Source organism: Strix uralensis, chromosome 1, assembly GCF_047716275.1.
Source record: "Strix uralensis isolate ZFMK-TIS-50842 chromosome 1, bStrUra1, whole genome shotgun sequence".
NCBI lineage: Eukaryota > Metazoa > Chordata > Aves > Strigiformes > Strigidae > Strix > Strix uralensis.
In genome coordinates this window covers 120,715,208-120,731,328 of record NC_133972.1, presented here as the reverse complement: position 1 = coordinate 120,731,328, position 16,121 = coordinate 120,715,208, and the positions used below count along the sequence as shown (strand labels likewise).

Genomic DNA, 16,121 nt, shown 5'->3' with positions numbered 1-16,121 from the left:
CAGTGATTGTATGATGGTTCTCTATCTTTGTGGTGTACAATAAAAAAGAAAGCAGGCACAATGTAAGAAAGTCTTTAAGAATATTCCCTAATTTCTCCCCTCCTGAGAAGATCTATAACTTCATTAGGAGGAGAGAAGATTTTAAAAAGTCAGTTCTTTTCAGATAAACTTTCATTCACATGTGTCACTGGGAACAGAGTGGTATTTGATGCCCTGCTTCAGCATCTTGGGTACCAGGGGCCATACCCTTTCTTCGCCGACCCTGCCCCTAACCTTCACCCCATACTGCACCCAAGCCAGCAGAGAATTACTAAAATAAGTTGAAAGTTACTCCCTCTTAGCAGTAATACAAACACAAGAAAATACATGAAACAAATGACTAGGCATCAACGCGACTTAGATATTAATAGTATCTTTTATTTGTAAGGGCAGAACAATTACTCGCTTTCATGTCTCTCTCACACCCTAACATGATGCAAATTAACAGAAGATCCCAAAGCATGTCTGCAAAAACTGTCTTGTAATATCACATTAAAACTAAAGCAAAATACACTATTTTAACTTTTTCCATGTTAATCCAAGAGGGATCCAGCATTTCACAGTGAAAGAATATTGCACTTCTAGCTGATCAGAACAGAAAGTTATTATGAATAATTAATTTAATTATTGTTCCCTGTTTGCTTGTCTTGTTATGTTGGACATTAAGGACTCCAGACTGAATTTTGTGCAAACACATACCTCTTTTTATGCCTGTGAATTTTCTGCATGGCAGATTTAATACATCAGCTGAGCTCCCCTTAGCAAACTAAACCAGATAGTACAAGATCACATACCAAGAGTTAAGCACGGTATGGCTGGCAGCGGTTGGAACATAATTTCAAAATGCTAGCAATGAAATAACATTTAAAATACATGAAAGAATTGCACAACACTCCTGTGGGTGGGATATCTATATTTACTATTCAACAGCAGGCCTTCAGGAATAATTTGGTCCTGATGAGAATTTTATTTTTATATTTAAAAAATAAGTCAAGAAAAGGAAGTAAGAACAGTGATAGTGGGTATATTCAATAGCCTGAGAAAGACGGAGAATCTTAGATAGGTCTGGAGGGGTCTTCATGAGGTCATCTGGTCCCTCCTCTGACCCTAAAGCAGGATCAACAATACCTAAATTTGTCCTGACAGACATTTTCTACCCTTTTCTTGAAAATGTCCAGTGAAGTGATTTCTCTTGGCAATCCACTCCTGCGCTTAACTATCATTACCATTAGGAAAATTTTCCTAACATATAGCTTGTGTATGTCCTTGTAGTCTCAGGCAGCATTTCTTCTCTTGTCCCCACTGGACATTATTAACTTCCTTTCTGAGGCAGCCTTTTAAGGGCAGAAGTAGGGCTAAAAATAAACAAGACCAGTTTTGCACACAAACATGTAAGTTGGCCATGTAAAAACTATACCCTGATAGAGATGGCTGAAAAACACATCTTGGTTCATGATTATAATTGTGTTTCTTAAAGCAAGCCTTAGAAATGCCCATTTAACCCACAAAGTACAGTGACAGAGCTTGCTTTTTAAAACAGACAATGGGATAGACTTGAATTCACTAAGATCATTTGCTCTAAAATGAATAAGAGAAGCTAAAAAGTTGGAAGTCCTCATTTTCATTTGTAGCTACGTCTAACATAAAGCTAAATCTTCTGCAAAGTTAAGCCAGATGACTAGATGCAGGACAAGGATTTTAATTTCTGCAAGTAAGGCAATTATCTAAATGAGGTTGCAGTTTTTCTTTAACAAATTATCGACTTCCAAAACTCTGCTTCAGTATTAACAAAAGATCAAACTTTGACTAGCAAAATTAAATGCTTTTTTCTTTTGGCCCGTGTTTATTCTCATGTAAGTTAATTGCAACTGTTTCATTGCCTCAAATTTCAGCAAGTAAAGGTAAAAGTAGAAGTGGGGCAACAACTGTAGTATAGGTCACAGGTTACAACAAAGTTCTGACTTCTTATCTTAGAGAAACAAGAAATAACATCATTTATACAAATGTGACAATACTGACGTAACAGGGCATAAGGGCATATGGAGCTAGGTGTGGATTGACACAAGGATAAGTTTTATGACGGGATAAGCAACGTCTGCTAGCAGTGAGGCTGTAATAGCTAGGGCATCTCTGTTTCATTGCAAGATAAATTGGTGAGGATCATCACAGAAGCAGAGAGGAGGAGTGCCCACTCTACCTATGTACTATGCAGTGAACTGTAGGAATGCCCTGTCTCCATGGAGGATTGTACAGCGGGATGAGTGGGTTCATTTCTGTGCTGTAAAGGCATACCTACCTCTGTGTGAGGGGACTGGGAAAGGAAGCTGCCATGGGGCAAAAGCTTTCTCACATGCTCATCAGTGATATTAAGCATTAACTGACTGAACATGCTTTATATATCCACCAGCGGAAAGTTGCAACTGGTTGTTAAAAGCTCCAAGCTCTAAGTTCCTTCAATAAATCAATATCCTCTGCTCCTTAAATATCACGTACACAAAATATATGTCAGCTGCTATAAGGAAACTATTGGCTCCAAATGTATGCCCACCTAGTACCTCAAAATAAATATATTTTTTATTGTCTTGCCTTTCAAATTTTCTTCTTCTAAATTATTCACTGAATTTAATCATACCTGACACACGAGCCTGAAAAGTGAGAAACCTGTCCAACAGCTTCTCCCTAGCTTTCAGAGAGAAGAGAGAAGGGATTGCAATAATATGAATAAGAAGGTAAGTAATATATCATGCATCAGTGACTGCAGGCTGGGAAAGTTACTACCTAGGCCAACAATAGTTTCAGAATACTATTCCTTCGGCTGCTCATGGAGATGATCCAGTCTCTTCCATGGGAAATAAAAAAACCTCGCCCTTCAAGCAAACAAACAAAACACACCTCAAGGAAAATGGAAACAATTCTTTCACTAGCTAAAGGTTTGATAAAAATGACAGACTGCAACACAAAACAATGAAAAAACTATACCGGAAACATACTGTAAAACACTAATAAAAGATTAATCAGACTTATTCCTTTTGTACTAATTAGGAAAGTCATTGTTCCCTAATTGGAAATCACTCAACAAAAAAGAAAATTAACAAGCTTCCCTGCATGTGTCTAAAAATATCCACCATAAGGAAGATGAGGTATTGCATCACCCTTATATTTTCCCTCTCCCTTCCCCCCATCTGTGACCTGCGCCAGTGAAGCTAATGGGACATTTTAGCAGAATGAGGACAACACCTCCATTTTAAAAAAGTATGCTTTTGTTTATACGACATCTTTTTCTGGGGATATTTTGGAGCATGTTATAGTAATATAAAACCACCTTAAAGTAAATAGGACCTCATTCCTAAGACCAAGATGGTTTTCATACCTAAGGATGTATGCTACACTGTATGAAGTGCAGTGTAAGGACATCAGCTTCAGTTTGCTCAAACACCAGAACAGCCTAGCCAGTGTGTCAGGCTACAATTATCCTTACAACCCCTCTCATTTCCCTCAGTACAGACACTTCCCAAGAGCAGTTTTTTAGAAAAGCTGAGAAAGCGGGAGAACCATCTCCAGAGTTTATATTGTTCCATTGTTTTCTGAGAGCTACATATTTCAGTTTGAGAAGCCATGAAGATATTTATGTACACAAATGTATGTGTTGTATCATTATAGGAAAATCAAAGCTGTAATGACCTTCAGCTTTGCACCTAACATTTAACAACATCCTTGCCATGCGACATTTACTTTGATGTCTTTAGTGTAAAAAGCTTCTGGACTTTTGCTCATCCTTTCACTCACATCAGTCCTAGCATCATGTTTGAAACCAGACATTATGCAATTTCACCATGAATTCACCCAGTGAGGATGATGCACTTTACCCTCCCATCAGTCTATATGGATCTGCCCATGAGTGCATATAACCTTCCTCTTGATCACCACAAATTACTACCAGACAAAATTATTTGGGAGCTTTGCAGATTATAAAACCATTTTGACTGTAATTTCCTGAATTTTACAATGATCAGGGGACTTTCTATCTGAAATATCTTATACTATGCAACAATGGGGTGGCTGGATTGTTTTTGCAAGTCATCCTAGCAGAGTTGGTCCTCAAACTCTGTCAAGATTTGATTTGTAACATAGGTTGACCCTAGCCTGAAGGCTTGTCCTCCAGGAACTGACCTGATCAATTCTCAGACGGGTGATGAAAAGTTGGAATTCAGGATGTATAAATCAGATCTACCTCTTTCTTCTTGCTTTTGTCACTGTTGTTAAATTTGCTACCAGATTCTGCCTCTTAATTGATCTTGATTGTTTACTGTGATTTTATAGGATATTAAGAAAAATGGCACAGAGGTTTTCAAAACAATTTCATTTTCAGATTCCCATAAACATACAAGTGGAAAGTACTTAAGCTATTTGTATTTGCACATTAAAAATGCAAGCCTGGGTGTACACAAATAACATGCACTTATTTTGAGATATCATTTTTGGAATGTCTCTGATAAACTTTAAAGTTAGGAATTGGTTGGTTTATTCTAAGTATCACTCATCTATGCAGTAAATCACAGGAATAGATGCAGGTATGATGCAAGTTACTCAGATGAATTCTTTACCATGAAATAAAAAGGAGAAAAGCCTAATGCTTTTTGCTTATATGCTCACATACTCTTTTCATCATCAGCAGTGCAACTTGGTGGTCATTGAAAAATGTGATGCTTATAATTTTGTTTCTTTAAGTCACAGCTGACTGGAAAAACATGACATGTCTATTAAAACACCTTGAAAGTTAAGATTTGTTAAGAAAAAAATAATTTCTGTTCTTCCTTCTGTCCTTTTTACATGAGTTCTACAAATGCATCTCCAAAGCATCAAGATCGTTGAAACTGTCAATACCTTGGTGATCAGAGAGTACAACTTGTCTCAGAAAAGAGTTTGTATGATCAAACAGGAGTTCAAAGGAACAATTATATAACTGTATATAACATGTAAAATGTCCACAAATGGACTACCATTAAGTACTATACTATATTAGAAAAAATAATAAAAAAAAGAAGTGCAGAAGACTCAAGTGGCTGAAGTCCCCACTGTAGCAGCAATATTGGGTTAGGAAGCAGAATCTGAACCCATATTTTAAGCAGTGAGTATGCGTGCAATGGAGAAGAGGAAGGGGGCTGAATAAAAAAAGGCTAGAAAAACTATGGTAACAGGGATCCATCTCTTAGACCTCTTGTCCTCAACAGAGTTTTCCAGTCCCTTCCATATTCCTCACCTTTTAGGCTGGGAAAGTGCTGCCATCAACTTATACCTTTTGCTGGCTCACCAGCTACTTGCGATCCTTCAAGAGATCACAAGGGATGGCAGCAGATCTTTCTCTGCATTATCTAGCTACAGATCTACATAAATTTTGCTGGAACTTCATATCTTTCAGACTTCAGTCTCTCTAGGAAACTTGGTTAAAGTTGGCCAATGGATTCAAAAGCTACTGGGAGGTGGAGGTGACAAGGTTGTATGTGGACAGACAATGTAATTCTGTACTTTTTTCCCAAAGAAACCAGACCAAACATAAACAAGGTACATATAGATAGTGAAGAAATATGTCCTGAAACAAGCTCAACTGTAATAGAAATGTCAGTTATCTGTTGCCTGCACCTTCTTTAGAAGTTAGCTAACCAGTTCATTTTCCATCTGCTTACAAGTGCAAGATAAACTTTTGCCACTTTTCAGGAATGGGCAAGAAAATGTCACTTTTTTTCAGCTGGATCAGTTTATCTAGACTGGAAGATTAAACACCAAGAGGATACTGCCAGTAAAGACAGAGAGAAAAAGCTGCTTGCTTCCTGGTAGGATAATGAGAGCGCAGCAGCGGAGGTGTGTATTTCAAGATCACAGCAAGCTGTGCTTTATTCAGAATGGTACCACAGCATTTGACACATGTGCTGTAACCACATGGAAACCATGGCATGGGAGGAATATTGTAGGAGGGAGATTGTAAGGTATAGCCAGAAAAAAACCAGCAAAACCAGGAAAATAAATTTGTATTACGTAAAGGAGATATGACACGGTTGTGCTGTTCAAAAGTTATCCCTTATATAAAAAGAAACATTGGTAATAATGAAAACCCTTTCTTAGAAGAGTAGGCACATGAGCAATGGTAGGTAGGTAGGTGGGAGGAACAGCGTGGGTTGTGAGACCAATATTAGACTTAAAGTACTCAGAGAGGAAAAGTCCCACAAGATGAAAAATCCCTGCAAAAACAACAGTGGAAGCAAAAGGGAACATGTTTTTAAGTTGTTTGCTTTGCCAAAGATGAAAGTGAAGCCAACTAGAGCCTGCATACAGAAAACAGAGAGTAGCAGAAAGAAGTGCAGAAGATCTGTGACAATTACCACTGTAGAAACACTGCTTTCACAAGGTGTCTTGTTCTTTATTGATGGAAAAAACATAATTAAAGGAGTGATATACACTCAGCTTTAAGGTGTTAATAATGTCCTGAAAGGTCAGCTAGAAAGTCAACCAGTGTCAGTAAAAGGCTGCCTGCTGACTAGAGTGGTTTTTGGCTCATCTCCATAAAGCTCTTATTCAGGTGCGAATTGAACTCAAGTGAACAGTAAGCCAAGGAAATAACTTGTTATCATGCATTATACAATTGCTTGATGACCTATATTCAGTGAGTTAGAGGCCCTAATTTAGTCCCTGGCCGTCATGCCAGCAAAACTATCACAACTCTCAGACTAATCAGGGTAGCCCTGTCATGAACAAGCAATGTCATGGTCAAGGTCAAGTCATGCTACTAAGAAAGTATGAAGCAGTCTTCAAAAAAGACCTAGCTTAACAAAAGACTTCAATTCGCAGAGCAAGCACTTGGCTAGGTCTCGTCTCTCCCCCCCCCCCGCAAATGATCATGTTCAACAGAAAGGAATAAAAGCAATGCATAATTAGGTATTATACAATTTGTCTCTGAAAGTGGAAAGGTTTCCCAGGAAGAGATATTTCTATGAAGTACCATCATAGATTAAAAAAAAATAATTCTACTTCATCCCAATTTATGCTGAGAAGTCAGTAAAAAGAAAAGTTATTTCATATTTTGTCCTCTTTTTTATTTTACTACCATTTACCATTTTCCCTTTCTTTCTTCTATCCTGTGATTTACATCCTACTTCTGCATAGGTCCTAAACTTACATGAATTTTACAGAGTGCAATTTAAAATTAAGCACATTCCTAAAAGCTTTCCTGAATAGGAAGGGATTAAAAAACACATGTGAAATGAAGTATTTGTACAAGCACTTTGCTGAATTACAATGACTTCAAAGCTAAACCCAAAAGCTTCTGCTGCCTAGGCTCCTCTGATCTAACATCCTCTGTGCGTGAACAGTGACATGCAGGACTTTTTATTTTTAATAATTCTGTATTCTTTTGCAAATGTCCTATCCACAGAGAACAGAAATGACCAAGAGCAGATACACTCACTGTGATGCATTGTACTACAAATATATATTATGGAACTATGGAACACATGTTTCTTAAGTCTCAAAGAGGATAAGCTCCATGCCCAATGGTGTGTCTGTGCATAAAGCATGGCTTTATGGAGTTTGTGGTGGTATGTAACATTTATGTTCACCTTGCAGAGGTTGCACTAACTGATCTCAGAGGAGGAGTTTTGGCTCAGGAAAGGATGTGGTAAAGTCTGCTGGATGATGAGAGGAATCACTGGATTCCTTGAGCAAGCGCCAGCTAGCTTGTGAAAATCCCTGCAGAAAATGAGACTGCTTTCTCCTTTGGACAGTAATGGAAAGACGGAACAGAAGCAATTCCTGGCTTCCCCTGAGACAAAGTCAGGCAGGCTGCTATGGGGAGCTGCAATAAGCATGTCTTTTTCTTCTGGTCTATTCATCACTGATGTCAAGAGCATGACATTCTTAACAAGGATCAAACGCTTTTCTCTACAATCTATTTCTCAGATGAGGTCTCTGGGAAAAAATGGGGTAGAGGAGGACAAGGAAGGAGAGGAAATTAATGAGGGAAATGCAAAAGGAGTCTTCTGTCACTAATCACGGATACTAGAAGAGATACAGCTCTTTTTTTTCCATTTTAAAGCTACAGCCTTAGGCAAGTTATACTAAAATTAGGTTATTTCTGGTTCAGTGAACTATGATTCACTATTATAGCTACAGATTTTGCAGAAGACAGACAGAAACAATTGTTGATTTAAATCCACACTATTTTCTTTTATGGATATAATTTATTTTCTTGCTTTAGGGGATCTCTCCATTTCAGAATAATTTAAAATAGAACACTAATACCAAAATTATCCATTTGTGCAATTTTCAAGAGAATTTGGTGGCTCTTTTAAAAGGCTCAAATAAAAGAAAAACACAAAGTGACATTAAAAAAACATAAATTCATCATTCCTCTTGACTAAAGCTTTTATAAACAATTAAAAAAATCAGTTTTGGTTATATTTCTTCACAAAATACAGTGCAATTCTGAGTGAACTAAAGAGTGGAAACCATGGATTTGTCTATTTTCAGACAGTCATTGTTCTTTTTAATTAAATGTCAGGTGCTCTCTGATGGGCTGCAAAGACTAGCTTAGGGCTAATTTCACATGTTGAGTATATATAAATAGACAATTATGCAAAGTTTTCGCAGGCCAAAGCTATAATTCAGCAAAGTACTTAAAGAATAGGCCTATTGTACATACCTGAATACTCACTTAACACTAACAGGTTGAAATACTTTGCAAATTCGAAGCACAAGTAGTAGGGTCCTTTTACAGAATAATATTGAAATACATTCCCAAATCTACTCTTGTTCAGAAAAAAAAAAAAAAATCAAAAATAAGCATGACTGAACACACTTGTTTAAATACCTTCCTTAACTGGCACCTAGAAGTAAAGAGTAGAAACAAATAGGAACAGAAAATGTATGTCTTAATGGAGAGCTCTATATGATGTAGTAAAACACAGACTTACTTGAGAGTGGTGAGCTCTGTAAGGGATGGCTGGGTGGCCTTGAGATAGCTCTCTCTCCGTGCAGCAATCTTTGGAGATGGCTTCGGACTTGAGTCTGAGTCTCCACTGTCATCATCCCCCATGGCTTTGATGTAACTGCCACTACGCATTCGTCGGCAGGGGATCTCATCATCTTTCCCTCGTGGAGTGTATCCAGTCCATTCATCTTGAGGAACCTTAAGTGATAAACACAATTCTCTTATCAGTACACTCTTCCCTGATATAGTTGCACAGCAAGATTTGACCATGTTAAACCACAACAGAGCAATAACAAGAACTCTCATGGCCAAGGGCCCATCCTCAATCCCATTTGACCATGGCCTGCTGTTTGCAGTGGAGGGCCACTTCTCCCTTTGCATAGTCACAAGCACCTCTGGAGTATGTTATTTTCCACTACTTATCTGGGAAGATTCTAGCAAACATGTTGACATAGGAGCCTCAGTTAGGTCTAATATTGGGCTGGATAAATCTTTTTATTTGGTGGTTTTCATTCAAAGAATTTACAAACCAGATCAGGTATTTTTTGGTTCAGCTCAACCTATTGAACACCTTCGGGGAGTCACAAAAGATAAAATATGAATCCCTATATCACAATCTTTTCAGACAGAGCGTGCATAGCTACACTCACCAGGATGATTTTGGTTCAAGATACATTTCAAATTAGTAGAGCTATGTATTAATCATCACAAAAGTAGGCTTGCAAGTATGAAATTATACTACTATTGCTTCTATAGCATAGTTAGTGCGACTAAACACCCATCAACTTGCAGGGATCCTCCTTTTGAGTTATGCTAGTCTGAGTGTCTGAGTCATACAACTCTTTATTCCCTTCTTTTTCTTCTTCTTCTTATTGATGTACATTATTCCTCTTGTTCTGAAGTAAGTGCTGTCCATTCTTTGCATTGGAAATCTGGAACACTGGGGCTGTGCATTCACGAGATTTTGGGACATAGCAGAGGACAGTCCAACTGCATGGTGCTCTTGTCCACCCATCCTCTCCATTCCTCTGCTCCTGGGGCTTCTAACCATTGTAAACCAACACCCTTCTCTTTTCTGTGACAACAGAAACAACATGCAGTGGAACAGGGTCCTTGAAGGAGTTATCCTTAAGTTATTTTGCAGAAGCTCCATTTTTATAGTAAACGTGAAACTGCAAAAGCACTTTTCAGTTAAACATATTTTGTGTTAGATTTAAATAATAGTAGTTGTGATTTTTTAATTTGCTGCTTTTGTGGTTATTCTTAGTGAATCAACTCTATAAAGCAAGTTATAACTACAATGTTCAGAAACCCTTACAAGCCATATTAAACAAGAGGTCTCAAATCTGGATTGCTAAAATTTGTCCTGCAGCTTACGAATACTGGCATCTACCAGGATAATCACTGAGTGTCTCTTTTTTATGGAGAGTGTGTTCTTCAACAACATTTAACTTCTGCTGAATGTCTTGTGTATACATTGCTTCCCAAACTTCAGCCAGAGTATTTACATGCCAGCTTGTTTAGACAACCAAAACTGAAACACTGGACTGCTTACTAACAGCTTAGCTGTTGATTCCCACTACAAACGTAAGCCTAAAACCAGCCTTTCAAATGTTACTGTCAATGTAGATCAAATTTTTATGGCATTTTATCAATTTATGCTGCTATAAACTAAAATCCAAAACCCCCTGTGCTATACAAATGAAAAAAGATATTTAATAATCCTAAGCATTCATGGGCTTATAACTAATTATAATTAATTAACCAATCTATTCATAAGACATGCCATTGCTTTGCTTCCTGCTGATTTCAAACCCAAGACCTTTCCAGTTTTCTTCCTTCATTGACTCTTTTTTTCCTGCTGCTGACATCATGATTTAAGGTCGTGAAATTCCAGGCTCAAACAAGTCCTTCCTTCCTCTTGTGCTCAGTCTAAGCTCTCTCTTTTCTACCAGATCTCTCTTGAACAAGTCTGGCCTTGATAAACTCACTTGGAGCTTTGATATTTTCCTCAGAGGATTTAAGATTTAATCCTGGAAGTGTACTCTAGTTTGTATCTTTATCAACATTTCTTCTTATGACAGTCTTCCTTCCCAGGACTGACTTCCTTCTCAGTTGCTCCATGTTTTATTTAACTAATTCTTTCCTCGTGTCTTTTAAATTTCCATGTTTTCTTTAAATATTCTTTAGTTAATGACTCTGGTAACTCTACTTCTGTGAAATATTTAAATTCTTCTCTTCCAGAAGCATGCAAAGTTTGTTGCTGTTTTCTTTTTTTTTTTTTTTTTTTTATTTGATATTTGTCCAGGCTTCAAGAATATGTTACTTAAGGCAGGAACATATTTCAACGTCCAGGTTTCTTATTGAACAATGGCATGCAGAATTGTGTATCTATAGGAAGTAATTGAATAAATACACTTAAAACCACCTAAAATATTCTTCTAGAAAAGGGTAAGACTCTAAGAACTGGAGTATTACAGACTGAGAGTACTAAGTACTAACAGAACCCACTGGAGGAACAGGATTGAATATATGTTTCTGATATGTTTCCACATCAAATAAAAAAAAAAAAAAAAGAAAAAGCAATGTCTCAATTCTGTGGCTTTTAAGTTTATGCCTAGACCCCAGATCTGGAAAGTTGATGCTTTCCTAGTGGGTAAATGTTTGCAAAGTGCAAAGGAAGGTAATACTTGGTAGTGGTTTTGATTCTGATTTTTAATATTCAAGACTATAGAGCATTTTACACTCCTCCTCCAGCCACTTATGACAGACAGAGGATAATATTTTTTTCAGGTCTTTTTTCTTGCATTGGTTCTAGCTCTACAGCATCATCAAACAGCAGAAATACAATCTATGTTCACACCACCCCTCACATACATTTTGGAACCTACAGCTCCTGCTTGTCAACTGTAAAACCTTGACTCTTCAAATCACTCATGTACAAAAAAGAAGTTAACACAGGTTTAGTAAAACCAAGTTCTACTGACATTTTGATGACATGCTCAGACTTCAGTCAGAAGTTTAAAACCTGTAATAGTGTTTTTCCAATCAGTTTTCAGGCAGATATTAGATACCTAAGTCAGAGTATGTAATCTGTGAATTCTCAGAGGACATGCACTTTAATCTGTTTAATATTTTATTCATTATGCTTTAGTTAAAGATCTGTGCTTTTTCTCATTAAAATAAATTAGTGAATCAATCTTTAATGCACTAAATAAAATATATTATTATAATGTTAAGGTTGGTGTCTTTAACAGAAAAAGTCAGGGGAGTTAAAGTTACAATGCTCATATAGCATCCATAATTCAGGCAAGCTGAACACTTGTAGTTTTATGAAATAATATACATACTGTTAAATTTAATGCTGTAGTTTATAGGTGTAATACAAGTGATAAGATATAGTTGCTGTGGGCACCATAACTCTGAAATTCTTGAGTTCTGTTATCAGTAATGCCATACATAAGTACAATACCTCTTATCCCAAAGCATCTCAAAATTATTTAGATACGATAGGCCAAGTTTTGAAAGCTGGTTGCAATGAATTTACCACAAAACTTTCTATTTATACAAGCAAACACTGTGTACCGTGATGAGCTTTGAATGCATTGCTCTAGTCCCAGAATTTGTATGATGTGTCGGGTGGAAGTTTCCAGTTTGAGCTCTGTTCACCCAGTGAAGTGAGCAACCACTGAGAAACATCATGCTACCTTTTTAGCTGCTCTTCCACCTCTTAAACATTCTAGCTGCAGAAAAAGAAAGCTGAGCTGTCCACACAGAGACCAGGGGCAAAGCAGTCTCAGGGAGTGCCACAAACCCACTGCCTGGTTTGTGTACTGGAAGTTACCTGCATGTGCAAAACCAAAGGAAATTATATGAATGCAGCCCAAGTTCCATTACCATTTTATGGGTTCAAGGATAAACCCTGTATGTGCCAAAGAGAAAAGAATGGCTATGGTTAGGAAAAATATCTGTATTCAGAGAACAGCCTAAAATATCAACCCAGATACGGTTCTAATTTCAGTTAACACAATGGTTCTAATTTCAGTTAACACATTGAGGAAGTCAGAGTGTTTGTACAAACTATCTTGCGTGCCTAGACGAACCTGCAGTAGAAGAATGTAATAGTTATTTGATTAAAGAACTATTTTAGTTAAACGGTTTGCCCAGTTTTCTGGCAGATATTTAAGGCCGAGTGTTTTTTTTTTTTTCTTTTTCCTCTTTTTTTCTTTTTTCTTTTCAGTAAGGTTTCAGTATTTCAGAGAATATTACGAAAAGAAATTTGGGTCCAGTTCCCCTTTATCTTGTTTCAGTTTCACAAGAGTCAGAAACCCTGATTTCAGAAGTTGGAGTAGGAGAAAACAGTAAGGCATCATGTAACTGGTAGGGAGCATTTGCAGGGTAAAGAAATGCTTTAGAAGTAGTAGATTTTTGCTTTGGCTATTAACAGTTGTAATACTTTTAATGAAAGTATCTTAGAGGACTGTCTGTGTATTACTTGAGTAGGACAAACAACCCTTAAAGCTCTTCATTTTCTTTCATTGTACCTATTTTGTTTAGAAAATACAGGCAGGTAAAATAATGTCAGTGTTTTAATACTTCTGTGCCTCTAGTCAAATACCTCAAACAATACCTACTAAAAGAAGTGACCTGATTTTCAGAGTGCTTTCTTTGGTGCCTAAAAGGAATGGCTGTAACAGCTCATAGCAGACAACACAATTTACTGTCACAGTGAAGTGTTTCATGTCATGGGAAAAAAGTGAAACATAAACCCTCTCAAAAGCACAAATTGTGAAACTAAAATCGATCACTTTATTTCATGTTTCTATATATATTGTACTAAACATTCTATAGAGTGTTTCCTTCTGTTTATCTGGAAATATGCTGGGGAAAGTGTCTATGTCAACCTCCAGCTCTTTTTTTCAGTCAGAAGGTCTGCACAAATTTTCCCACAGGCTCTTACTTTGTTTGAACGGCCAATACTATGTCTTGCAAGGCCACATATTACACTGCACACAAGTGCATATGCACGGGATCTACTGCCTTAGAGGATCAATGGCATTAAGACTGATATACCTGAAATAAAGCTGTTTCATGCTTTTAAGAAAATCATATTATCCAATTACCTTGGCAATACCTTTTTTCAGTATCAGAATATCAAGCAGGAACATCACTTGCATGATTGTTTTTTCTCTCATGAAAAAGGGGGAAGAGCTAAATTCAGATCTAACAATGAACACCATTGTTTTTATTAAAATAGAACCACTATTATTCACAGTATTGAAGAAATAGAGATCCTGGAAACATTTAATTCTGTAAATGATCTTTAAGATCATGTATAATTCTTTCTTTACAAGCCTAAAAATCAAGAGTGCACTTAAACAAAAAGCGCAGTGAAACAGAACACCATTATTACCTGAAAATACATAGAAAATATTCAGCAAAGGCCTCTGAGCCAGGCAACTTACTGAGACTTAAGACTTCAGCATACACCTAGAAATAAAATGTTTGTTACAAGTATGAAATCTAAGCCTGACTATAGTTTCTTTTTTCTGATTACATAGCAGATATAAGATTCTTTTGTAAACAGAACAGACTATACAGATAACACACTGCCAAAAGCCAACATCTTACCTGGATTCAGCTTAATTGAGTGTATAGATTACCTGCCCTGATCTTTAATTAAATTTATGTTGCTCTGGAAGTGGTCACACTTTGTCATTAACCAGGCTGAACTGACTGGTCAATTAATTTAATGCATTTTTTGATAAAAAGAAACTGGATTTTTCTAGTAGATAGTCTAGGTCCCCAAATAAAGAAACCAAGCAAACAGGCATACTGGCCCCCCAGTTTTCAAACATTCATTTCGAAAGCTCACACACAGTGGTATGTGAAATAAACACAGCATGTAAGGACAAAGGAAAAAAACCCCATTTTTTATTCCGTTTCTAAACAATAAAATTAGAATATCTAATTTCCTTCTTTTTTTTTTTCCCAAAAATTGTTATTAACTTACCTCACTGGAGGAAATAGCAAACAGACTGTCTCTATAGCAAATTAAGTTCATTATTGATCTCTAGTTTGATTTGGTTTATTGCAGCTGAAATCATTAAAGCTTCTCCCTGTGCTTTGCCAAAGCAATGTGGATGACTACAGAAGTAAACACAAGGACTGGAAGGAGTGGCTAACCATCGCTCACAGCAGTAGACTTGTAACTTTAGCTTTCTATTAGTATGCAAATACTTAATGAAATGAAATCACACAACTGAAGAACAATGCTTAATGACTGCTCAGTGCAGATTTTTAAACCCATGTAATTTGGTTTTCTTAGCCGTTATTATGCCTCTTCTGCGTGCTGTTAAGGAAGTTTCAATTGCCATCTTCCACTTACTAAGCCTATTCCTAGCACTCATGAATATTGAATTAATCAGACCAATAAAAATGACAAGCATTTCATTCTATCAATGTTTATGCGTTAAGAATCATTGAAGTACTCCAAAAAAAGAGGAAATCTTAGCTTAAAGAACAATATATGTTTAATAAGCCTCATGAGTTTTCAGAAAGGCAGATAGGAAGGTTGCTTCTATTTAGGACAAACTTAATATGCTCAGTATCTGCTGCAACACTTGCTTTAGCACGTAGTATTTCAGCAATCAGGTTCCACTATAAATTAATATAATTTAGCTGCCTTATCTCCATATTTTTTTACATGAAGAGCAATAACAGCCAAGACAAAGACCCTGTCTGAGATAGAACATTACTTCCTCAGTCCTAAGTGCCCACACCTTGCCTCAAACCTGAACAAACAGTGTGAAGAATTGCAATCTTCCTTCACATAAAAAAGTTTGGAAAGTCTTCTAAAACAGTATGAATCCTCATAGAGTAGTTCAATAGACAACATTCTTCAAGCACCGCTCCAGTTTATAATTTTCATTCATCAAAAGGTGCCTTGACCACTAACATCAATCTGTTTCACATCCTGTTTTATGAAGAGGTATGTGTGTGTCCTACACAAACCAATCACATCTTGATTCCAGATAAATTTTCTCCTCCTGCTCTACGTATAAAAATCCAACCAACCATGAAGAGGGCCACGTGGATAAAA

General features: G+C 36.9%; 1 protein-coding gene across 4 annotated transcripts in view; it reads right to left on the bottom strand.

The window, feature by feature from the left end:
* The window catches only part of DLGAP1 (DLG associated protein 1), a 428,529-nt gene that overhangs the window by 119,582 nt on the left and 292,826 nt on the right, over window positions 1-16,121 (bottom strand). For all 4 annotated transcript variants that reach the window (XM_074878768.1, XM_074878753.1, XM_074878762.1 and 1 more), the window contains one exon: window positions 9,003-9,217. In XM_074878768.1, coding sequence (XP_074734869.1) covers window positions 9,003-9,217 — 215 coding nt within the window. The remainder of the gene's footprint in view (window positions 1-9,002; window positions 9,218-16,121) is intronic.